This window comes from Cottoperca gobio, chromosome 16 (genome assembly GCF_900634415.1).
Source record: "Cottoperca gobio chromosome 16, fCotGob3.1, whole genome shotgun sequence".
Taxonomy (NCBI): domain Eukaryota; kingdom Metazoa; phylum Chordata; class Actinopteri; order Perciformes; family Bovichtidae; genus Cottoperca; species Cottoperca gobio.
Window position 1 is genome coordinate 19,272,017 of NC_041370.1, and position 26,183 is coordinate 19,298,199.

The window sequence follows — 26,183 nt, forward strand, 5'->3', positions numbered from 1 at the left end:
CAGCAAAACATAACATATACATAGCAGCCAGGGATGATTGTTTTGTGTTCTCTTACAGACTAAAGGCGTACCACTGTTCCCATGCATGGACTGCAGCTGTGTATTCAAGAAGTTGGGCAGTCTGAATGCCCACATCAGCAAGATGCACATCTCCGTGATTGAGGTGCCCTCTGGCACTCCGGTAAGGGAACAGTATGCAGAGCACATGAGCAGGAAGGTTGTCACTCTTAATCAGGCCCAGCACCCACTTACAACATTAAGTATGTTAATTCTCTTGACCCTGGTGGATGAGGTTAATACACTTGTTCTTGGAAACTGGGACATATTCAGGGGGCCGCAGGTATACTTTAGCCCAACAGCAGATAAACAGGGCTAGCAAAAAATCTCTATCTTTCTCATTAGCTGCTTTATCTACTGTCATGATTGTTGGGAGCCTCTCTCCCACTCCATTTCCTTTATAAACCATTGCTTCTTTTTCCAAATATGTTTTTTATCTTTTATCAGTAACTGGTAGATAATTATGCTAGTTCGATTTGGCATTAGCCTTTCAGTACTTTGACCGTTTCCTTTTTCCAAGAACTCTAAAAGCCTTTCCTTCATTTACTCTATAAGAGCAGCACTCACTTCTAGTTTTATGTTTTTAAAAACAATTTCCATTCTGAATTCAATCAAGCAAATCAGAACCGGCATACAATCTAAAACGCAGCGTAGTGCCTGCCAAGCTTCTCAGTGACCTTTGTTGTTTACAACAATAATTGTTTGTCCTTTAAAGTTTAGTGATGTTGAAATGCAGTGGTGGACTGTATGAGAGGCAAGGGTGATACAAATAATAAAGGGCACCAGCTGCATGTGGGGGGGCCTGTATGACACTGCCTCACCTTTTCTTCACTGGAACGCCACCGTAGAGGACACTTAATCATGCTGTGCGGGGGAGGGTGGGAGCTGAGTCCACCAATATCCTAATGCTTCATGTCACACCCCCAGATAAACTTACCTTGTATATGTATAAAATGACCTGTAATATGTAACCATCAGGCCTGTGTATTGGCAAGGTTTGTGCATTGTGCTATGATGCAATACTGTAAATAAACAAATCTAATTTTAGGAAAACTGAAGAACACACCACCTACGATCTAAGTACTTTCTAAGTATCACAGTGAAAGGTAGATTCTTTAGATAGACATAGCCACTGTCTGTACTTACTTCATTGTCTCTGTTGGCATGCTGCATGAGAAATCAAAATGTCAATGATCACACACATGTAGATGTTACTAACTAACATTGTCTTCAGTAATGCCCAATGCTCTGTTAATGTTATGCTCCAGAGAGACCCGACTAAATATTAGTCATTTTTCAAATTGTGACCTGATTGTGTGAAGGCTGATTGTCAAATGTGTCATTCTCGCTCTATTGCCCCCCCACTTCTCCTGTAGGAGACAGAGACGACATGTCAGGCTCATGGGGAGTCAGAGGGGGGCGAGGGCGTGACAGATGTCATCCAGCAGCTTCTAGAGCTGTCTGAGCAGGTCAGCGGGGACACAGTCCAGCCCCAACTTCCAGAGCCGGCTATTGCCATGGAAACTGCCATTAACCAGGACATCCTGCAGGTGAGCAAAAAACATTCACCCACACTCAGTAGTACTCAGGGCTCCAACGACTGACTGGGAAGCACCTGCCTCAGACCTAAACTTCACAGCATATGGTTCAGTTATTTACCTGAAAGCAACACTTTAACGAGCGCACCACTTCAACTTCAACTACCATCCCTCAATGTGACACACACTTATGAGGATATGAGGAGGGACAAAGACTTGTCATTTAGAAAATCCTCCGTGTGTGTGTGTGTGTGTGTGTGTGTGTGTGTGTGTGTGTGTGTGTGTGTGTGTGTGTGTGTGTACACAAACTCACAGCTCCAGCTGCAGCTGTTTAGACTTAAAATCTAAAATGTAAAACACCTTCCACAAATGCAAAAAGAAAATGCTTAAATCTCACTCAATTGTCCCTCTCGTATCGTCCTCACTTTAGTGGATCTTAACATATCGGGAATGGAAATAATCTGCAGATGCTCCGGTTCAAAATGAGTTCAAACTTTTCTTTGGATATCAGTTTTCGAGCCACGATATGTGGCCTGCAACAGACTGGGTTAAGGTTGTTTTTAGCCGAGGCGTTTCCCGGAGATAACTTGCGCCGCTTCCCAGCCAGTTAAGAGGAGTGGCTTAGGCCTGGCTGAGATAATAATTCTTTACATAATTAGGTTTAGTGTTTTTATTTAGTTTGAGGAAACTGTTGTAAGATTCAATTGGTATTTCCATAACTGTATTTGTGTTGTACATTAGGGCATTTTTAAAGCTGTGGTGTTTGAGCAGATTTCTTTCTGTTCCTGTAGCAAGCTCTGGAGAACAGCGGGCTGAGTGTGGTCCAGCCGCACAGCGACGCCGCATCCAGAGAGTCACACAACCAGAACACCGAGGATGCCGCTGGAGAAAGCAAGAAACTACAAGGTTCCGACAAACCGGCCAGGGAGAAGAAAAGGAGCATTTTCAAGAAACCTATACAAATGCCAGGTAGGAGAAGTATTACAGAACATTCACACAAGCAGTGAATCACAATAACAAACGGCAAAAGATTTTGAAGCTCAGTAGGTTTGATGTTGCTTTTCAGTCTTTGGGAAATCATTAAATGTAAACCATGTTACTAATTCAGTGAAGCACGAGAAATCTACTAATTATAATTCAGATAACTGATTAATAAGTTGAATTATTTAAATTTAGTAAATATGCTAAACATTTGCAGATTGAGAAATCTATTTAAAAGAGGTGCTTGTCTTATCTGCATTGCAATTATGAAAGATTTCTCTGTTTCAGGGCTCTAAGTGTTTTTCACCACCGTCCCGAAATACAATTTTAACTGTCCCGAATTAAACGCTGGCAGTCTCAATTTTACAATGTTTTTTTACAATGAAGTTATTATTATTATTATTATTATTATTATTATTATTATTATTATTATTATTATTATTATTATTGTTGTTGTTGTTGAAAGTGATGCGTGTCATAAATAAAACACCATGGGAATTGTAATGTATAAATTAGCTCATATTTTATACATTATTTTGTTACATATTCATTGTTTTATTCATATCAAACTCGTTCAATTCATAAATCTATTGTTGTTTTTATTGTAATATCTGTAAACATGGTCAGCGATTACATTTCGGTTTGATTGCAGTTATATTTTGCAGGCTAGGTCTATCTTCTGTCCCGCGACAGATGTTTTTTTATCGTCCCTGTTTTTTTTCTTACCGCGTGACGCCCTTAAGTTTGAGCCATGCTCTGTTTACTGGCTGCTGTTCAAAGTAAAGGAGAACATCTGTCATTATATTTATCAAACTTTATGAAAACCGGGCAATTTAATACATTTACAAAGATGAAAACAGCTTTCAGTTGCAGCAATAAGATATCGACGTGACCGGAAAACACTGGACAGCTGCTTCACTCTGCCTTCCCTTCCAGGGTCCATCAGGGAGGAGAATGGCGTCCGCTGGCACGGCTGCCCATACTGCTCCAAGGAGTTCAAGAAGCCTAGCGACCTCGTCCGCCACATCCGCATCCACACTCACGAGAAGCCTTTCAAGTGCAAACAGTGCTTCAGAGCTTTTGCTGTCAAGAGCACCCTCACAGCACATATGAAAACGCACACGGGCGTCAAGGCCTTTGAGTGTCAGTGCTGCCTCAAGTGCTTCTCAACTTCTGGCAGCATGAAGGTACACATGCGTCTGCATACAGGTGAGAAGCAGGTCCATTTCATGAAAGGGTTACATTTAAAGCCAAACTAAAAATGCAACATTTGAACACACTTTCTTTGTCACTTTATTGGCAAATTCTTTAACATGCCAAAAATAATCAGTATGCACATAAATAAAAAGGCGACATGTGAGCTTTCAACATGATGTTTTCCTTTTCACGGCAGCCTCCATCATTTAGTATTCAGCTTGTTATAATAAGTGATGCAGGAAATGACAAAAGCTGCTGGACCTGTATACACACAGTGGTGCTGCTACAGCTACAGCTCTTATTTGCACTCATGTGTTTGCAATTATTCTGTATTTCCTCTCCTTGGAGAGATTACCCCAAAGAATCATCCCCCTGGACATGTAATGTCGGCATTAGTGTGAAGAAACAGAACTGTAACACATGTAACATAATTATTATGTGCATCTGTGCATTAGTTTTTGTCTCTCGAATTGCTATGTAATGGCAGTTGTCTATGTTAGGTGTTTACTTTAGCGTTGGTCATGTGTTAGCTCTAAGCTAAGGCTGTTGATACTGTTCTCAGTGTTTCTCACTAAGGCTTTGTCCTCATACAGTTTCATATCTTTGTCACTTTTCCTTGTGCTGTAATTTGATTTCATAGAAATATATATTGTGTCCTGCTAACTGCAAGGCGTTGTAACATTTTGTAGACAAAAGTGAAATAAAGTTATATGAGCTTGAGTGTGAGTTTCATATTATTTATCTAGATTGACTTAGGGATAGCACATTCTGATATATTTAGTTTAATTTGTAGCTTATTTTTGTTTTTTATCTTTTGATGTTTGTATCAATATGTCAGTCTCAGTCTAATTCTCTAAATACTAATTCTCCAAAAGTGCTGTTTTTTTCTTTCTAGGTGTGCGTCCTTTCCCTTGCCCTCACTGTGACAAGATCTTTCGTACATCAGGCCACAGGAAAACACACATTGCTTCTCACTTCAAAAGCTTGCAACAGAAAAAGCACAAGTTTCCCCGCAAAACCAACAAAGCCAAAGTGTCCAAGAGTAACCTACCTCTGCCTGACATCCCCCTGCAGGAGCCCATCCTCATCACTGACTTTGGTGAGCACCTGTTGACAGGCTTGTGTTTATACTCACGGATGTGTTGCGTTGTTCAGTTGTGTTTCTTGGTTTATGTTTCTTTATGTGTACTGCGTGTTCACGTGGAAGACATATTGATTGTTCACGTGTTGCTGAACAGGCCTCATCCCATCACAAAACCCCCGCTTGGCTTTCCAACAATACCTTGAGGTGGTGGGCAGCGACCGACCATACAAGTGCCAGTTCTGTAGTAAAGCCTACAAGAAATCAAGCCATCTGAAACAGCATGTCAGGTAAAGCTTCTTTACAACAGTACAGAATGTAAACGAGTTGAAGCAATGTGACATATTTTCTGATTAATATGCTAATAGTTGATACAAAACAAATGATCTCATCCAATATGCTTATCATATTGGATGAGATCATTTTTCAGAGAAGTGCTGTGTCTCAATTTCTTGTAGTACTGTCTTGTATGTCCATGTTGTACACTACTGTATGTCCTTGCGTAAGTGCGCGAATTGTGACAAGGTAGTGTTGTGTATTCACATATGTATAATTGAATTCTTTTTTTACAGTCCTATATTCAAAATACAACAAATTGGCCATACAGTCATGAAAGTGTTTAAATAATAGCAATATTCTCTGACTGCATAGAAATAAAAGGTGTAGGCTGAAGCATGACCACAACTCTATCCAAGAAATTAGTAAAACTACAAAAATAAAATATTATAAACAAACCACAACATCATAAATGTGTAAACAGATAAACAAAACAGAAACACATCAGAATTGTAATTTCTCCGTGTTGGTCAAAGTAAGGTCATCATAAATCAGAGGCAATTATTTCTGTCATGTCATGACCTTTTCTCAAATCAACACATCACTACATTTGTTTTAATTAATTGTTACAACTATTCTACAAATTGAATTGAACTGTCGCACTTCATTTTTCCACATTTGTCCTTACCCTCTTTGTTTACAACGTATCATTTCCTCTGAATGGAACAACAACCCGTACACACCATCAGGAAGGGTTCTTTCTTTATGTTGACACATTATTTGTAGTGTTTTACACGTACACATTTTCCTAAATCGTGAGTTGGTTGGGTCATTATGATCAGCAGTAGTGACAATTATTATGGCTCTTTTTTACAACATTACATTACAGTTCATTTAGCTGACGCTTTTGTCCAAAGCGACGTACAAAAAGTGCAAACAATCATGGCGATACAACTCCGAACAGCAAGAATCTTGCAAGTACAATAGCTTCAATATAAAGATTGAATTTCACATGCTACCGCCGTATACTTTGTGTCTCACTTAAAACTACTAAAACTGCAGCTTCATGCCTAACTACTTCAGTGTGCCCATCCTTTTATTGTCCCAGGTCTCATACAGGAGAAAGGCCCTACAAGTGTCTGCAGTGCAGTCGGGGTTTTGCCTCGTCGGGAGTCCTCAAGGCTCACATCAGGACCCACTCCGGCCTAAAGGCGTACAAGTGCCTGATGTGCGACACTACGTTCACCACCAGCGGCAGCATGCGACGCCACATGACCACCCACAGTGATCTGCGACCTTACATGTGCCCCTACTGCCAGAAGACCTTCAAGTCATCACCCAACTGCAGGAAGCACATGAAGACACACAGGTTCGGGCTTTGTCTCCATGTTTGTTTGTGTTGTTGGTTATTTATTTATTTATTTTGCCATGTACTTAGGAGCACATATGCAAGGACAAGGAAGTCATATATAAGCCGCAAAAAGTCCAAGTGCAACTATAATGACAAACTAATATATACAATCTAAGATTCTGACTTTCTTGTTCTGCCAAACCAGGTATGAACTGGCCCAGCAGCTGCAGCCCCAGTCAACAGATGATCCCTTAGGAGGGGGCACGGTGGCCCATGATATGCAGGTGGAAATAGAGGGAGACTCACTCCAGCAAACGTCTGCTACCTCAGAAGAGCAGCAAAGTATGTTGGGACTGGGCCAGACAGAGGATGTGAATGGAGGTCAACAAGTGACATTGGAGGCGCCCCTGACTGACCAGCCCCTACAAGGAGAAGGTAAGCAGGGGGGTGGCCAGAGGGGTGGCCAGGAGAGGCTCATCATAGATGGATCAGGACCAGGGTATCTGGAACATGGTGTCTGTGTGGATTAACTGTTAACATGTCTTGCTGGAAAGCCAATCAAATGTCTACAAAGAGACACAGAACTACTACAAAGGGGTTCAAAATGACTGTAAAAAAATGCAAAATGACTTCAAAGAGACACAAAAGTACTACAAAGAGGCACAAATTCCATAAAGAGATGCAAAGTGACCACAAAGAGATATGTGGCATCACATTTTACCCTAAAATGTGACCTTTTTAAAGATTGTGAAATATTTTCCTCAACTCAGAGGTTCATTTAGGAGTGTGTAGACTAAGGCTTTCACAGTAGTTACTGTCATTATATAGAACATGTGCACGTCAGTTCCCATGGTTATGCTTCACTCACACCTCTAAAACTAGAGGTCTTCATTGTCCTTCAGAACCAAACAAGTTGATCTCAGATTTATTTTTTATCATGAAGGTTTTGTTGCCACTTTAGAATTTGCTTTTCTTAAACTTCCTCAGTTTTAAAATGCATGTCTTGTGTTCAGGTTCAGTATGCTTGACCTCAGCTATCCATATTTGATGATATTTTAATAATAAATATAGACTGCAATTTACCCTCCACACAAAGGTTTAAAGGTCTGTTTTTAATGTCACTAAATGCAGAAGCGTTGAGGTTCCCTCTCTGTTCATCTTTGTCTTTGTGAGTATCAGACTCACCTGCATCTCTTTCTCTGTTGTGACAGACTCGTATGTGACTACCCAACATGCTCTGCCTCAGAATATCAGTCAGTTTGACACACCAGCACTTCCTCAGCCGGCCTTTGACCAGCAAACTCTCACGCAAGGTACAAACTCACACACTTTCTGTCTCACCGATGTCACTCATGCAGGCTTTTCCGTTCTGTTTTTTCCCCAGAGAATCAGTTTTTTAAACCATTATGTCCGTAATGCATTAAAAAACACTAGTGTGTGTGTGTGTGTTTATGTATGACAAAGAAGTAGAAACATGTGCATACTGTCATTTCTTATTGAGCAAAATATGAATTTTCTGATTGAAAAGTGAATAAATGAGTTGTAGCAAGTCACTTATCCTTCCAGTAATTTATCTGCAGAGGTTTCTGTTACAAGAGTTTATTTATTGTGCAGTGTATGAAGTTGGCCCCAAGAAACCTCCGTAGTTTTAATCTCTCACTTTAGGCTATCATTAAAAAGACATCAAACATTATTGATAGAATAAACTTTCTGTCAGCTTCACTCGTCTGTCAAAAGAGAAAGCAGCTGTTGGTTGTGTGGAGAAGCCAGACTCACTACAATTCAAACAGTTAATTTGGTCATAGAGAGATACGAGACACTTTCCCAGATGGTACATGTTCTTTCTTCCCTCTCTTGTGTAACTGTAAGCCAGTGTATTGCTCTCGAACATATGGCTGCTACTTTACTCCCACCAACTAACTCACCGAGTTCCCGACATGGCAGCCTGGATTGTGTGGAATCAGAATAGTGGGCATCACAGCACACCGACAGCAAACATCTGTCAGGCAGATCTACCTTTTCTAATCTCTCCGGAGGCACTACAAGCTTTTTATCTGTCCAGAACAGACCTGAAATGTTCTCATTCTCATTCAGCCTGGAGTCGAGAGCACCAAGCACATGAGGCTGGGCAAGAGCACTCTTGAGCAGCTAATCATATTTTAACCCCCAGTATACCGCTGCCATGTAAAAAGCATTATTATGTGCTTTATGGAAGCACATAAAATGATAATGTAAACTTGAAAATTAAAATGTATTTCCACATATCATTATCATTTTGAAATATATATACAAATATACATGTTACTTGAGTAAAAAATTGAAATGGAAATGCATTAATCCAATTTTCTTTTTAATATACTCGTCGTTCTATGACCACATTAAAAGTAAAATGTAAAAGCTGCTTAACTTATATTTTCAGTTGTGCCCTGCTGCACAGTGGACACTGCACATTTTAATTCAATATTGAAAATGTAGCCTAATATTCCATTTGTGCAAGCTTTATTTAAGTCACAATAAAATTGAAATGCAATTTTCTATCCATTTAAAAATGAAAACTATTTGAATTTTGAATTTGAATATTGTCCACTGTACAGCGGGGTACGACTTTAAAAATGAAATGTCAAACAACTTTTCTATTTTCCATTTAATATGGTCGTAGAAGTATGTGAAAAAAAAATGCTAATTATTAATAGACGCCTTGAGATTGCTTTTAGCTTTGAAAGGCGCTTTACAAATCCAATTTATTATTATTACTTATTATTATTATTAATAATATAGATTAATGCATTTTAATTTTTACTCTAATAACACATACCTATTTGGAAAATGATAATGCTATTGTGAAATTACATTTTAATTTTCCAGTTTACATTATTATTTTAATAAGGTCCCACAGTTTCTAATATAACTTGTAAAATTGATCCCTGGGGTTTCATGTGGGAAACCCTGTATTGTTTTTCAATGTGTAACTTAAACTGCCACAGAAGGTATACATAATGAACACCCAGATTGCCAAACTGCTTGCATTTTAAAAATCACAGCGTTGCACCGTTTTCCTTAGTGGATTATGCATTAGTTACTTTTGATGTGAAATATTAATATGTAGACACAAGTCTTTGAAATTTAAATGTCATAGCTTTAAATGGATTTAAATAGAAACAGCCTTTCAGACACAGAATTTCAAAGGATAGTTTTAATATTCTCAACCCTCAGATAGATAACTTATTTGAATGTCTTGAATGCATTTATTGTAAGTCACTTTGGACAGAAGTAATGTGATAACTCTATGAATCCCAAGATGGGAAACTAGTTTGGTCGCCGATGCACAACAGCAAATCACGAAGAGATGCATAAATTAAAGCACCTTTTTAGAGGATGACCTTCAAACTGAAGTATGGTCTGAACGAGGTGTCAACCTAATTATCACTTATTATTATTATTATTATTATTATCACACATAATCACTTTAATTTTCATTTTTTCACAGATAAAACAAATAATATAGATACTTAAGTATAGATGGCGGATCCAATAACTAATTACTTGTATAGTGTGTTCGTATGCACAGATTTTAAACAATAACAGATTGAAGGCTATACATCATTGAGCATCTTTCTGCTGCAGGCTGTTTGCCCCTCTGCTGGTCAGTGAGCAGTGTCAGCAGCCAACACTTTCAATGAATGATGGTATTGTGTACAGTTCAACAACAAATCCATAAAACTCATCCTCCCTGCTGATGCAGTTCCTGCCTGTTGTTTTGCTGTGTTGTGCAGAGTTTTCAGAAAAACACAAATATGCACCTAGATTTCATAGTTTGCTATTTTTATTTTTGCTGAGAGAAAAATGCGTGCTTTATCGACTTGTCAACTGCATTTGTGCTGAGTTTTATATCCACTGTTGATATTAAATGCCGTGACGTCAGATATTCTGCCTATTTTAGGTTTAGTGTGTTGCAAATTGCAAAGTTTATAAGTAAAAAAATGTAATTGCTATTTTATTTTTCAGTTCTTTAAAGAGACTAATTATTCTGTGTTGTCTCCCTTCAGGCTTCAGCATCACAGAATCAAGCTACAGTCAGTCCCAGTTCTCCACTGTCCAGCAGCTGCAGGACTCCAGCACCCTGGAGTCTCAGGCCCTGTCTTCCAGCTATCACCCCCCCAATCTGCTTCACGTTCCCAGTGCTGAAGTGGTGAGTCCTGGGCCTCCATCTGTGCACCTAGCCCTTAAGGCCGGGACACACCAAGCCGATATCGGCCGTCGGTTAATGTCTGGCTGTCGGTGAGCGTCTGTCGGCCTTGTCTTTTGCGGCTCCGTCGCCACTAATTATTTCATATCGGCTTGGTGTGTCAGGGCCTCTAGTACCTACAGCTGATATATTTACAGTTCAAGAATTATTTTTAGTTGTGATATTTAATACTGATTTCTTTCAATTTGCACCACAGGCTCCCTTTGTAGAGTAGATAATTATATACAATTTTGGAGCTGCATAGATTTTCATATTAATGGTACAAGAACTGACCTTGTAATTATGGCGGTACAATGAGTTGACATATACACATTTGCAGATTAATGCAAATATTTGCTTGAATAACTGGCTTTATCACTGATATGCAGGACACTGGGTAGCCTGTTGTGTTTTTTTAATTTGTTTATTTATTTTACATTGTTTTAATTTAGATTTCCGTTCTATTTCTAAAAAACGTTTTAAATAACCCAAAATAAATAGTTTTATTTTCAGAGCACATGCTTATTTGTGTTATTGCTAAAGTGGGTTGAAAAAAATGTGTATCACTTTTGTGTGCATTAAGTACATACTGTACCTGGAGATAGAGCGTGGTTAGCATAGCTTAGCATTAACCCCTTGCAGTAGGGAAAAACTGCTAGCTTGACTCTCTCAAGTGCTTAAAAATATGCCTAGCATCTTAATAATTAATAATGATTTCCTCAATGGAATGTGCACTAAAGTTAACCCAACAGTTTGCAACACATTCTCTATGGGGTCTAATGCTCAGTTTCTGTTAAAACTGTTTTAGAGAGGAGTCCAAAATAACCAAACAGTTGAATCAACACCTGTCTAAAAACAACTTGAACAATATCTGAAACTGGACATTACATTGAAATCAATCTTTAACGACTAAAGAGTATTTCCCCTAAAAGTTGAAGTGATCCTTTAAAGACATCTGAATCAAACACAACACACTTCAAAACTATTAACGCCTTTTTAAATGCATTTCTATCTGCATTTCTATCTGCATCGAGGTGGGTTTATTTTGTGTAATTTGTTGATTTGCCTTTTATAATCTAGACAAATGAACTTCTTCAGCAGAGCAGTCAGGAAGAGCTTCAGCTGACCACCGAAACACAGGACTACCAGGATGACAGCGAGGACAACAGCAAGAGAGCCTACAGGTTTACTCCTGACTTATATCTTAGCTTTAGCTTTCAAATTCCAACCTTCTGTTTAAACACCAGCAGTGATAAATAGAGGTATTTAGAGGTTCTTCCTCTGCCATCTTTGCACACCTGCTTTGCTCAGAGGTAATTCGGCAAACAAGTCCGAGTCCGTTACATCTGTGCAAGGAGGAAAATGTTGGAAAAACAGAGTGGGGGCGGTGCCGGTGGCCGGAGTCTAATAGGCCATTTTAATCTATCACTGGTCCAATGAGACCAATTTTCCACAAAATAACACGCCTTGTTTATGGTTTACAGCATGCAAATCTGTAATGTCTACATGGTCCAAGTTCTCTGGTTTGTCCTCAAGTGTAATTGAGTGGTTAAAAAGAAAGTTTACATTAGCATTTGCCTGTGCCAATCAAGGACAATTTCTCATAACTGCTTCTGTTGTCTTTCCTGAATGATTTTAGATGTACTGAAAAGTGAATTTTGGCCAATTCTTGGTTTATTCTCTGTTCATTGTCCCCTCAATTCCCACTAATCATCAAGCCTGTTCATGGCTTCATGCATTCATAGCCACATGGTGTTAACCGTGCCATGGAAAAGTACCTAGTTTCCACCAAAGCGCTTGGCATTCAGGCCCAAAGAGTTCAGTTATGTCTCTTGAAACCAGAACCTCTTTTTCAACATGCTCTGAGTTCTTTGAGAGCGGTTTTCCAAACTCCAGGTAACCCATGAGAGGCATTCATTCCACCATTCAAGCCTGATTGCACTGCAATGATTTCTGTCTGACAGGTTCTCTCATATCTGGACATGATTTTCTGCCAGTCTCCTCTTTTGTCTTAGTCACGACCAAACAACCCCCATATCCCAGATGATTGCCTTTTGCTAGTTATATTCCATCTCAAATAACTCAAAGTCACTCTGCGATCAGTGGTCATAGATCATAGCACAGGGGTCGGGAACCTTTTTGGCTGGGAGAGCCATAAAAGCCAAATATTTGTTTATGTATTTCCTTGAGAGCCATATATTTAATCAATTTGAACGCAACTTTATGCATGCATTTTTTTAAGAATAACACGTCTCTGAGTACTAATAGCGGTATCAGTGTTGCATTGAACACGTGCTCTTTTATTAAATAAACTAAACGCTTACGTTATTTATCTCATATTTCAGTGTTTACTGCACGGGTGTCAAACTCAAGGCAATTATGACCTATTTAACCTCTTATGTCTGTTGTTGTTGGTGTTGTTTTTGTTGTTGTCCTGCATTTTAGCGCCTTGAGATTGCTTTTAGCTTTGAAAGGCGCTTTACAAATACAATTTATTATTATTATTATTTATTATTATTATTATTATTATTATTATTATTATTATTATATCCGGCCCGCGAGAAAATATCATATGTCTGTGATACCTGGCCCGCCGGTTTTGGTAATTGCATCAATGCATGGCACAACCACGGGAAAAGACATTTGAGGAAGTATCTAAATGTGTGAATGAAATGAAAGTTTTTGGAAAGCAAAGGGAAACACACCACAGATATCTGGGACGATGTGAGCTGGACTGTTTGTGCGACATTACGAAGCATCTCACATGTTAAACCTGCAGCTTCAGGGCCTGTGTGATCACGGACATGTATGATGCAGTGAGAGCTTTCTAAACCGAGCTGCCTGTGGGAGACTCTGATGCAGAAGGAAACTTTGGTCACTACGTGTTTCCAAACACTGACAAACATCTCCACCGCTGTGTTCCCGACAGCAGTCTGCTGATGCACTGAGAGCATTTGCCGACTTTGCTGCTCAGATATTTTAATTGAACTGCTCAGCAACCCGTCTGCAGTTGACTTAAATATGTTCCATATCTTTTTGCACTTTATGTGTACCCTGTTCAATAAATGTGGACCGCGTTTGGCCCTCGACGTAGTCCCAGTTTTTAATGTTGGCCCTCTCTGTGAATGAGTTTGACCCCCCCGGTCTACTGCTTGCTTTGCGCAGTTTCTCCTCTGCTGTTTCGCAAAGGGCAGGGCTCCGCCCCCTACACACACACACACACACACACACACGTGTGTAAGTGTGTGCGCTGTGCAGTCAGAGACAGAGCGGAGGAAAGGAGAGGGGAGAACTAAAAACAAATCCTCTGCTAAATGTTTTACTTTAAAATGACACAATATTTAATATTTATTACTTGTTAATCATGTTAAAAAATGTCAGCTCAGAATTGTCTGCGAGCCATATCGCGTCATCAAAAGAGCCATATATGGCTCGCGAGCCATAGGTTCCCGACCCCTGTCATAGCAGGTCCAACCAGAATGTAAATACTGAGACTTGGACTGGTACTTTAAGAGGTTTTTGCTAATGTTTTCATTTTGTTTTGATGATAGCAGCTCTGACCCTTAGAAACTCTGTTATCTGAGATGCACCACTGGACTCAGTAACCTGGTGGCTGGCTTTTATGTTTCCCTCATTACAGTGCTTGCATTGTTTTTGTGAGTTCTATAATATCCAAACAAATCGTTTTTTCCAGGGTTTAAAGCAGATTAATGATAGGCACCATCATAAAGACTGAGCCCAGGGAAATCAAAGGCATTGTTTACAGCATTCACAATGACTGCCTTTAATAACCTTAACTGCCGTTACTTTTTTGGTCTGAGTGGTATTGTAAATAACAGTAACAAGTCTTTCTTTTTCTCCTTTCAGGTGCGATTGGTGTAATAAGGGCTTCAAAAAGTCAAGCCATCTAAAGCAGCATGTTCGCTCCCACACCGGGGAGAAACCGTACAGATGTCATCTCTGTGGACGAGCCTTTGTATCAGCCGGAGTGTTGAAGTCCCACCTTAACACGCATACAGGTGAGAAATGTCTTCCTAAATGAGTTAGGTTTACAAACTGAAAGCCTTTAAAGGTCATGGACAGTATTTAATATATCCTATTTCATTGTGTTTAATGTAAATGATAAAAATCCTAGGGATACATTCAAAATGTTATTACCTTATCTCCCAAAAGCTGGTCGTGCATTTCATTCACACCACGATTACAAATGTATTATATACTAGCACTCCATTGATAATTAATATTTACTATGTGCTGTGCAATTCAAGATATGGAATAAATTGGAAAAAATAAAAAACCCATGGTTCCCAAATGGACTAAAATAAAGTTGAGATTAAAATGTTGTACGAAGTATCTACATTTCTTAAAAACGTAGCATTTTAGTTTTGAAGATTACATGACTACAGAATTAGAACAATACAAAATGTAAGTACTTAAAAAACTAAAAGTACATACTGACAAAAGACAAAGGTCAATTAGCAGTATGAGAACATTTATGGAAAGTTATCCAGTTTTATAATTTGGGTTCTTAAATTAAATTTCTCTAGTAAAACCTCCTTAATGGTTTAAAATATAAAACTTACTGAAACCTGCAGACACCATGTGAAACCTTGCCTCTCTCGTCTCTTGCTGACAGGAGTGAAGCCCTTTAAGTGTAATGTTTGCGACGCCTCATTCACCACCAACGGCAGCCTGAACCGCCACATGATCATCCACATCAAGTCTTTCAAATGCTCCATGTGTGACGACAGCTTCAGGACCAGCCTGCTGTGTAAAAAGCATATGAAGAAGGAGCACGCTGTGGAGGATCAAAGTAAGGTTGCACCTTTTTATGCACGGGGTCATTCATATTCCATTGCATCTCTATAGTTAGGACAACTGTTTGAAAACATAAACAAAAATGACAAAAGTTACCTAAAGGAAAATGCTAAAATACAGTCAATCAGGATGCAACGGATTGATTTTTATCTTGGTTTGAAGCTACTTGAAGCTACGTTTCAAATAACGTTGTGTGTGTGTGTGGAAATTATTTCCTGTTACTCAATTCTCACAGTTATGGGTCTGGATAGTCAAGACGTTGAGGAAGATGAAGAAGAAGAGGACGAGGACGGGGAGCTAAAGTCAAAGAGGAGAGGTTTGGAAATCATCACTTTCACAGAGGAGCAGGCGGCCGAGCTGGCGAAGGATCCCGGCGAGGAGGCCTCGGTGTCGGAGCGGATACTCGCACAGTCGGCGGCTGAGAGGGATCGGATCAGCGAGATCAAAGACAAGGCAGTGGAACTGGAAACAGAACCCAAGTTTGCCAACTGTTGCAATTTCTGCCCCAAGAGCTTCAAGAAGCCCAGTGACCTCGTGAGGTAAACATCACACTTTTTTTATAGTCTCTTAGGAGAATCATGTCTTTCTGGGGTCTTTATGAGGCAAATATTAATTACAATTAATACACTACATATGTAAAATCATTGCTATAAGCTCGCTTAAAGGGAAATTCCAGTACTTATTCATTATTGTACCTGTTCCGTATATACAGTACGTTATGATAACCTTGAATTTACCACCTTCATTCTGGAGGTTCAGGAAACGTGATTGTGGTGAAACAACTCGCATCAGGACGAGCAGTGTGAGCCTCCTAAAGCTTTCCAGATACACTTACATTTTACACAAAGCATGTCAAACACTTGTCTTTAAATAAACACAGAAAATTCCCTTTTTCGCAGCTAACTGTGTTGACCTTATGCTCTGCCACCCTTTTTGACCTGACATCACCACATACACCGCAGATATCCCATTAAAAACACCAAACTTGGTGCAAAGTTACATCCGCCGATAACTTTACTGTGTGTTGTAGCAGCAGCTCGATGTTTCTGTGGTGAAAAGAGTTTGAATAGACATCAAAGTCTTTCGGTCAATGCGTGAGAGTTGGCAGCCCTGCCCTAGAAGCTGATTGGCTGACATAAATTGTAACTGTTCCCATATAAATAAAACATAGACCTACTTTATCAAGGGTTAGTAGGTCGTCAACACACTCCATGCAATTTACAGAGGCAGTTATGGGTCAGACGTCCTAATTAAACATAAAAAGTGTGAGATTGACAGATGTCCTTTCCTGATGTGTTTACAACATTTAGAAAATAGCTTTGAAAGAGTGTGAAAACTGTGGGAGGAGAATTATTTAAAAATAAATAGTTTAAATAATAAATATATGTTTAAAATCTCTCTAGAAGTTTGTCCATGTTATTTGACCGTTAAATATCACTTCTCGTTTGAGCTGAGCTTTGTCTTCAGAGTCAGTGTGCATTGGCAAATTCTTGCGAGCTTATAAAACAACAGCACTGAGAACTAGAGGCATGACATGGAAGATGCTTTTGGGCAGTATCTAGTAAACCCTTGCAAGGCTGTATAGTGTGCTGTCTGTCACTTTATCACACAGTCTTTTTTCCCACTTTAAATCTATCATATGTACATCTGCTTCTATGTCCAGGCACATTCGGATCCATACAGGAGAAAGACCTTACAAGTGTGATGAATGTGGGAAGAGTTTTACGGTGAAATCTACCCTGGACTGCCACGTGAAAACACATACAGGTAATTGAACCATTTCTTTAACAGGAATTTGTCACAATGAACAGAACAAACTACATGTTCATGGCATTTTGTATCGGTTTCCAGTCCTACTCTATAAACTCTACAAATAATTGACTACTGTAATGAGTGTTATTTTAACTACTATTTTTTGAAGAGGAGAAAAAGAAGGGAGAACAAGTTAGTGATCTTGAAATAAGTGAAATAAAAGGATTCCTGATCTGATTGTAGACTCTTTGGGGCTGTCCTTGAAGCGGTCTGATATTACTACTTCTATCACTGTTTTCTTACCATATCCATAATACACAAAGAAAAGAAAAAGAACAGAGAGGACTTCTGCTATTTAGCTTGTTATAGAGCCTCAAGTCATACTTACTCTCCTTACTTTATCTTTGCAGGTCAGAAACTCTTCAGCTGTCACATGTGCAACACCTCCTTCTCTACAAAAGGCAGCTTAAAGGTGCACATGCGGCTCCACACCGGCTCAAAGCCCTTCAAATGTCCCTTCTGTGAACTCCGCTTCAGAACTTCAGGCCACCGCAAAACCCACATCCAGTGCCACTTCCGGCCAAGCTTAGACAGCCGCAAATCCAAGCGGTCTGCCTTATCTTCTGATCAGGCCGGTCATGGTCAAGACCTAGGGACTGGACAGGCTGTGGGGTCAGCAGCTTCAGATGCTCTTCAACCTGTGGGTCTGCTGCAAACTACCAACTCTGACCCCAACATGTACATCCCTGCCAACCAAGTCCTGACAGGGCAGTTTGACCAGAATCTACTGCAACAGGGACTGGTGGGACAGGCCATCCTGCCGGCCTCCATGTCAGGTAGGGATTATACATTGGTCAAACAGAACAAAACAATTGCTTGTAATCTCAGTATCGGTATTATATGGACTTTTTAACATCAGGGGCCGTTAAGTGAACTGCAGTCAGCATCCTGTTGCTTGGCACATCCTTGGCACCGGCCAAAAAATTTCTTTGCATTGAGAATAACGTTACCATCTGTAATGTTCCTATATTTTATTTGGACCATTGATACTAACTAGCTTGCCATTTGCAAATTGCTTTATCAGCTAATGTTGCGAAGCAACCAATGCCAGATCCATGCGGTGTAGCTAATAATAATAATAATAATAATAATAATACATTTTATTTAGAGGCGCCTTTCAGGACACCCAAGGTCGCCTTACAGTGCATTTAAAAGTTAAAACAGCTAAAACAAAGACGGAAAACAAAACAAATTTGGTTGAGATATAGACTTGCGTGTCGTCAGCATAGCAGTGAAAGTGGATGCCATGGTGACGGAGGATTGTGCCCAGGGGGAGGAGGTAAAAAATTAATAGGAGTGTACCCAATACTGACCCCTGGGGGACACCCAGTGAAACAGGAGAACACCCTGACCTGTGGTTCCCCAGCTGGACAAACTGTTGTCTGTTGGTAAGGTAGGAGGAGAACCAGGAGAGTGCAACACCAGTGATCCCAATGTCAGCCAAGCGTTCCAGGAGTAGTGGATGGGAGATTGTGTCGAAGGCAGCGGTGAGGTCAAGGAGGATGAGGATGGTAAGCAGTCCAGAGTCAGTTGCACGGAGGAGGTCGTTGGTGATTTTAACCAGAGCTGTTTCGGTACTGTGCATTGGACGGAAACCAGATTTGAATGGTTCATGGAGGTTGTTTGAGTCGAGGTGGGACTGGAGTTGAGCGGCTGAAAAGGGCTCTCGTGTTACCGGTGCCAGTGCTGATGAGGTTGAAGTAGTAGATGGATTTGGCAGTGGAGAGGGCATTCTTGTAGTGATGTAGGTGATCAGCATAGATTTGGGTGTGTACTGATAGTCCAGTCTTTTTACACAGCCGTTCAACTCGATGACCAGTTGTTTTGAAGCCGTCGGAGGTGAACCAAGGAGCGGTGTGGGCAAAGGAGACTGTGCGGGTTTTGACGGGGGCCAGGGCGTCAAGCGAGGAGGACAGACAGTCATTGTAGTGACTCACCAAGTCACAGCGGAGCTAGGTTACAGCTAGGTGGCTAACCCAAGCAGTCTTTAGTTATACACCTTTACTTTGTACCGTTAGTACATGCAGTATGTCAGTATTGTGAATAACGTTAGCTGGTGAAGTCATTTGGCTAACCAGCTAAAAGCCTTGTCACACAGCGCCATATGGCAGAAACGTATGCTGGCGCATATGAAAATTAGCATATACAACGTATATGAACGTATTCAGAGCCTATTGATGGCGTATCATGTACTTATACAAAACGTATCAGAGCGAATGGCCGGCATACGTTTCCACCATTCGCCGAAGGAATACGATAACCTTAGATACGTTGAAAGGATCTGGTGTTGGTTGCTTCGTAATGTTAGCTCATAAAGTAATTTGCAAATGGCAAGCTATTTTGAGAGGATGAAATGACCCAAGACTGTAAAAATGGAGGCACTTTTTATAATACCAAATATTCACTGTGCGGCGTTATGGATTACCCAACAACAACACATTTTATTGACTTTTGGCACTTGCTCTGATCGTAATGACAGGCAGATGATTAATGCACCGAAGGTTGTGGGTGTAACTCAAAAGCTGAATCATTTTTAGTAACGGTCAGTTGCTTGGTAATTAGTTGGCAGTTGCTCCTGACAAGATTAATTACTTTACAATGCCCATTGCTGGGAGCAGGAAGGTACTTTATCACCACAAGTCACTTTCTGTCAGTGTACCTCCTTCTCTCCTACATTTTGATCATTTTCAACAAAAATCTGCTTTTTTACAATACCAGAACTCCTCCAAAGAGGATGTTTATGATGTTTGTACTCAGCGTAGCTACATTTTTTGAGGCTGATAAAACATCCAGTAACAGAAGAAGTATCACCTTTAGACCTCTGTAATATGTAATAATATTCCAGGGAGAGGGACATGTTAATAAAATTGCTTAAAATTGTTGAAGGATATAATATACATTATGGTTCTGGGTCCCATCTAAACCTTTAATGGAAAGTTTAGACATCATTCACTGAAAAAGTTTCATGCGTGAAGTTAACTTTATCTTGACTCTCTTTCCTTAGGCTTGGGTTTAAGAACCGCTCTTTGTATTCCACAATATTGAAATAACAGTACGTTTTCTAATTTGGAACAAACATTAATAAAAAATGTTTATTGGATTGGGTTTATGGTGCTATATAAATGCCTAATAAGGGTGTTACGGAGCTACTGTTTGCAGCCATGAAATTACTTTCTCAACACAGCTCCTGCAGCGTCAGTGTTGGCCAAAGATGTTTTCCAGTCATTGTTTTTTTCTTCCCCTCCAGGTTTTTACATTCTCAATCCTTCTCTCTCTGTTTTCTGCATTTTTGAGAGAAGTGCAAAGATCACTGCAGGCAAACCTCTCCCAAAAACCTCTATTTTTTCATCATCTGGGATACGGCTGAATACATTTCCTTGTTGTCTCTCAATCTTTTGGTAGTACTCATTTAAGAGACATTCAGTACACTTCCACAGGGGTATTCTTGCAGAAACCCTCAGATCCTTTTGTTATTTTACTTATTATTTTTCATTATATTTTCATTTCACAAATGCCTTTGCATCCTGTCACTGCATCCCAAAATAAATGAGTTTCGCCTTCGCCTTGCTGAAATCACTGCTACCATGATCAGTGGAAAATCTGGACATGACACAATGCGCTTCGGTTTCCTCCAACTCTCTGAAGAGGAACTGCTATTAGTGCTGATCTTTGTGAATTATACTGTTTTTGCAATAATGCTCATTTGCATAGAAAGGGTAACATATTGCACCAAATGTATGAATATTACCTTATTTAAATATGTGCAAATAGCACAGGGGCACCATGACACAAACGTTGTGCAGCCCTTTTGTGACTTTGTACCTATACTATGTCATGCCTTTACTTCTGGTCTTTGACATCAGCTGTAAAGTGATGCATTTACCTCCGGAGTCATTCTCGTCTGGTACCATATCATACATACATTTTTTATTTTTTATCAACAGTTTCAGGCATAAACTTTTGTTAATACTGTATATCCTAATGCTTCTTTTCCTTCCATAACCTGCCTATTCACTGCAGTAGTTTTAATGACATTTTTCAGATTCAATTAGATTTTCTTTTGGGCATGAACAGCTGGTTGAGCTGAATAAAGGGTTAGGGTTAGGGTAACTTATAAAATCACATATTGACGCTGGAAAAAAACTTCACTACCTGTTCCTCTTCTGCCTGTAACGTTAATAAAGATCTAACTTTAGACCTGTGTGTGTGTGCGTGCGTGTGCGTGTGCGTGTGCGTGCTCTCTGCAGCTGCAGGAGACCTGACTGTGTCTCTCCCAGATGGCCTCACCACGCTGGATGGCATCCACCTGCAGTTGACGCCTGCCAACCTGGTGTGCCCCAACGTCCAGATCTCTGGCATCGATACCAGCAACATCAACAACATCACGCTACAGGTTACACACACCTCCTACTCAACATTGTGTGATTTTTCATGTGTCATCACCTTGAAAATCTTGCCTGACTATTCCTACTATTGTCTTTAATTAATCAAACATGCCGTTTTAATTCATGCTTTAATTTTAAGTGCTAAACCACTTTTAGTTGTACGCTCTCTACGTCAATAATAAGGCTTTTAAAATGTAAAGAATGTAGCTTATTTCCCCAATAACATTACAAGGCTTTACGTGTTTTCATTTTCATCATTTAATTGAGCAGAAGACATTTTAAGCAGTCAATTTTATAATGCATGTCCATACAATTTCCCTCAATTACCTTGTTTGTGCAAAATGTTTTACATGTACTGATTTACCCTCAGTTTTATTTTAGTTAGAGTAGTTTTCAAACACAAATGTCAAACCACCCTGTCAACATTGTGTAATTAATTAGAAATTAATTAGATTTGTTTGTTTGTAGCCAAGAGATAACAGTGTGTTTGTTTGTTTGTTAAGTTGTTGCATTGCCATAGTGGCCCTGTACTTTTCTGATGATGGTTCGTCCAGCGCTTAGCTTTACAGTGGTAGAATGTTTTCTTTGTTAGGGCTGTCAAGCAATTACATTTTTATTTATCTAATTAATTACAAGCTTTGCGATTAATTCATCGCGATTAATCGCATATATCAATATTTGCTGTGAGAGCTCCGTGCGAGGTGCTGTCGGAGCAAAAGTCAGGGGCATCTAAGAGCGCGATTAATCTGCGTGAATATTTTTGTTGCATTATTTTTTTCTGTGATTAATTAATTTAAATTAACGCGTTAATTCGACAGCCCTAGTCATAATGAGTCTAGTGAGCATTTATGCAGTAAACCAGATAAGCAATCCCACAAGAGCACCAGAGAAAGATTCTGTCGGGGAGCCCGTGATGAGTTTTGTTCAGTCTGCTGTAAAAGTAATAAAATATTTTGTTTTTGACACATCTGATATGCACACTGGGGTTCCGATCCATTGAGTTTGTTATGGCTTGCTGACTTTGGATTTGGATATTGGAATTTGTTGTTACTCATATCCTCCATCAAAACTCATAATAACCTTTTTGCTAGACACTTCATATATACGGAAGCCCTGACAGGCAAGTGAGGAAAAACTAATCTGGTGATTCATTTTCTAAATCTGATTGAAGAAAATGTATCCTGTGTTATTAACTTAAGAACATTTAAAAATAAATTGTTTTGCCTTGTGAAAAAACACTCTAAACACAGGTACATATACTGTGTGTTATCAAGCTATATAACATTGCACCATAGCTAAATTAGAAGTCACCTGGAAGAAAACATATAACAAAACAATAGCGCCTTGAGATTGCTTTTAGCTACATATAGGCGCTTTATAAATACAATTTTTTATTATTATTATTATTATTATTATTATTATTATTAAAACATGAATGTGCTTAGTCCTATTTAGAACATGGGGTAGTGGCGCACTTCAGCCTCTACAACAAACACTGATGATCACAATGGATGTATGCAGGTTTGAACATGGATCACCAGAATTTAGTTTTTTCTCACTTGCCTCTCAGGGCTTCCATACATACATTACATGTTTGAATAGATTAGAAATATCCTCCCAAACATCAGAGAACATATAAGTTGGTTCAGTTTTTCAAGTTACAGATTTAAGTTGTCAAAGAGTATCAAAATCAAGGGTTGCAATGTTCCTGAAACCCCTTTTCAAAAACAGCTGTAACTGATTCCCCATACATTTCTATACGCCTCATTCTCCTTTTCCTCCTCGACATCACCCTTCCTCTTTCATCTGATCTAAAGTAATACTTCCTCTTCCAGATTGACCATGCTCTCCTCCAGCAGACCTTGCAACAAGGCGGTCTTCTCTCTCAACCCCTGAGCGTTGACAATGGCCTCGTCTCCCACTCGGGCAGCCAGCTCATGTCCACCTCTGACCCCACAGTGTCTGCCAATGTCATCATCCACCCACTGACGAGCCTGGCCCTACAGTCCTCCAACATAACACCTGCTCAGGTCACACTCGCCAGCCTCTCTGAGCATGATGCTACAGGTATGTGTGGCGGAGAAAAGAACAAGAACTCTGTTATGAACTGAATAACTGATGTATGCTTCTCTGTGGATTCTGCAGGTTCTCAGGACCTAAGCCATGTCATAAGCAGCTCGGGGCTGGTGGCCGGAGGCCCCGGCGGTCAGGAGATCACACTGACCATCAACAATTCCAGCCTGTCTCAAGCCCTTGCACAGGTTCACGCCCAGGCCTCAGCTTCTGGTTCCAACACTGCAGCAGGAAACCCTCAGGAGATCACCCTAACCATATCAGGTATGGAATACTTTACAACTGTGTTCAGTAACCTCGTCTTTTCACAAGAACAGATTAGATAAAAATTAATTATTTATTGATTTCCTCACTCAGGCAGACAGTGTGCTGGCAACAGAGGAAACAAAACAGATTCAATAATAATTCACAGCCTTTTATTTTGATTCATTTTGAAGCCGCTTCACAGATCAAGATTAAAAGCCACAGTGTTAGAGTTATGAGTAATACAGGCTCTTCACAAACCAATCTTTCGCTGCACATGATCTCTAGCACAAAGCCAGCTGCTCGTATATCAGCTGGGGATATGTGTTGTATCCACAGTGTCAAGGTAAGTTGTGGCTTTGTCATTTTTTCTGAGCCTCCTGAGAGTCAACATAGATCATTGCCTGCCTGCATGACTGGCGCAGTCAGAGTATTTCCTCTGGGCATTACTTGGACTGTTTTATTCAGCATTCTAAATATTTACTGTGTTGTGATTCAAAGGCAATAGCAAACTATTTATTAAAATATACTTATTTTAATGTTTTTCTTTCTCTTGAAGCTGCGTCAAGCCATTCAGTGTAGCTGAATCATCATTCAGCATATGATTGATGTTTTGCTTTACCTAGAGGCAGTGGGAAAGAAGTGAAGATGGATTATAGTGCATAGGTTTCAAGCAAAAATGTTTGATGTTGTTTTCTCTCAGTTGATCCAAATGTGTGTATGTCTTGCCATTCCTGCGAGATGTACTGAATTTGTCATTTTCTTCCCCAAATGGACCAAAAATATTCTACACCCTAAAAAACAAGAAGAGCTTGAAATGTGAATAACTGTGAAAAATATAGCAAATTTCTTGAACTCTGAACTAAAAATGTATCCATTCTTTTGCAGGCCAGGATCTGATCCCCCAGCATATCCACCCTAATGGTGCTGAGATGAATGGCAGCATCAGGCTGACATCACCACTCAACAGCCAGCCCACCAGCGCAACCCTGACTATCACCAATGACCACCTCCTACCTCAGAGCCCCGCCGGCACTGGAATGGCAGGTTAGGACTGGTATACTTGTGTTTTGTATATAGGTGTGACTACAAGGGCATCGTAACTTGTGCGCTTGAATTAGACAGTGAAAGAAAAATATTTTAATATTTTAAATGAAGCAATCTTGTCGTCATATTTGTTTGTTGTCTCCTGATGTTTCACACCTAACCTGGAGCCGGAGCTAGAGAGACATTCAGTAATCATGACCAAAACATACAGAGAAAGTTATTATTGACAGCTGGTTAAATAAACTAACTCACAATATACATTAATTGCTGTGGGTATAAAAGACTTCTCTAAACTTTTTCATAGATGCGTTTATAGTAAAATATTTAGATGGGAGGATAAAAGCTTTGAGAGTCTGGAAAGTTTTGGTTTTAATTACCTTGAAAGTGTTTAAAAAGTGCTTGAATTTTACTCTTAAAAAGGTTGTACTAGCCCATCTCACTTCCTTATTTATTAAAAGGAATTAGGAGTGACATTCCAGGGGTATATTAATAAAGATTTAACTTAATTTAATTACCATCTGCTGGACTCCCTTTCCTTAGAATAATATACTGTATCTCCGTAAAACAACATGGCTTTGAAAGGCCTCCCAGAAATCAATGGTTACAGGAAACCAGCCGCTTTATTTCAGTCGACTTTGTTCCACACAACTTCAACTCTCTGTGAGTTTTATAAATACACACAGAAGCCAACTCTGACCTGCATAAAGCCATCATTAGTGACCTGCTCCACTCACTCATAACACCACTTGACTCAGGGCCACCACTTAAAGCCAACAGCAGTGCAGCAAAGTAGGAGATTCCTAGCTGGCTGTTGCGCAGATATCTCCACAATAAGCCACTTTAGCAGAACTGAATAAATTGCCAGCCATTTGATGGAATAAGCATGCAGGGTGGGAGGTCTTTGTGTGTATACTGCCATTGCACCCACTTCCAACACATAAGACACTGCGTAGGCCGAGCCTCTTGCTGGTTTAAACAACAAACAATGGAACATATTGGAAGAAGGACTGCTCTCTCTCTCTACAAATGTGAATTAACACAAAGCACTTCCTACATAACAGGTCGAATTCCTTTAATGGTTCATAAGTAGCTTCCCTTT

General features: G+C 39.8%; 1 protein-coding gene across 2 annotated transcripts in view; it reads left to right on the forward strand.

Moving 5' to 3' along the window:
- znf236 (zinc finger protein 236) overlaps positions 1-26,183 on the forward strand; it is a 61,714-nt gene that overhangs the window by 14,803 nt on the left and 20,728 nt on the right. For both annotated transcript variants that reach the window (XM_029451472.1, XM_029451473.1), the window contains 20 exons: positions 59-181; positions 1,434-1,607; positions 2,387-2,564; positions 3,513-3,785; positions 4,669-4,872; positions 5,012-5,144; positions 6,239-6,499; positions 6,687-6,916; positions 7,693-7,794; positions 10,528-10,670; positions 11,787-11,890; positions 14,574-14,725; positions 15,343-15,519; positions 15,760-16,063; positions 17,188-17,291; positions 17,687-18,112; positions 21,584-21,729; positions 23,557-23,788; positions 23,867-24,058; positions 24,926-25,084. In XM_029451472.1, coding sequence (XP_029307332.1) covers positions 59-181; positions 1,434-1,607; positions 2,387-2,564; positions 3,513-3,785; positions 4,669-4,872; positions 5,012-5,144; positions 6,239-6,499; positions 6,687-6,916; positions 7,693-7,794; positions 10,528-10,670; positions 11,787-11,890; positions 14,574-14,725; positions 15,343-15,519; positions 15,760-16,063; positions 17,188-17,291; positions 17,687-18,112; positions 21,584-21,729; positions 23,557-23,788; positions 23,867-24,058; positions 24,926-25,084 — 3,817 coding nt within the window. The remainder of the gene's footprint in view (positions 1-58; positions 182-1,433; positions 1,608-2,386; positions 2,565-3,512; positions 3,786-4,668; positions 4,873-5,011; positions 5,145-6,238; positions 6,500-6,686; positions 6,917-7,692; positions 7,795-10,527; positions 10,671-11,786; positions 11,891-14,573; positions 14,726-15,342; positions 15,520-15,759; positions 16,064-17,187; positions 17,292-17,686; positions 18,113-21,583; positions 21,730-23,556; positions 23,789-23,866; positions 24,059-24,925; positions 25,085-26,183) is intronic.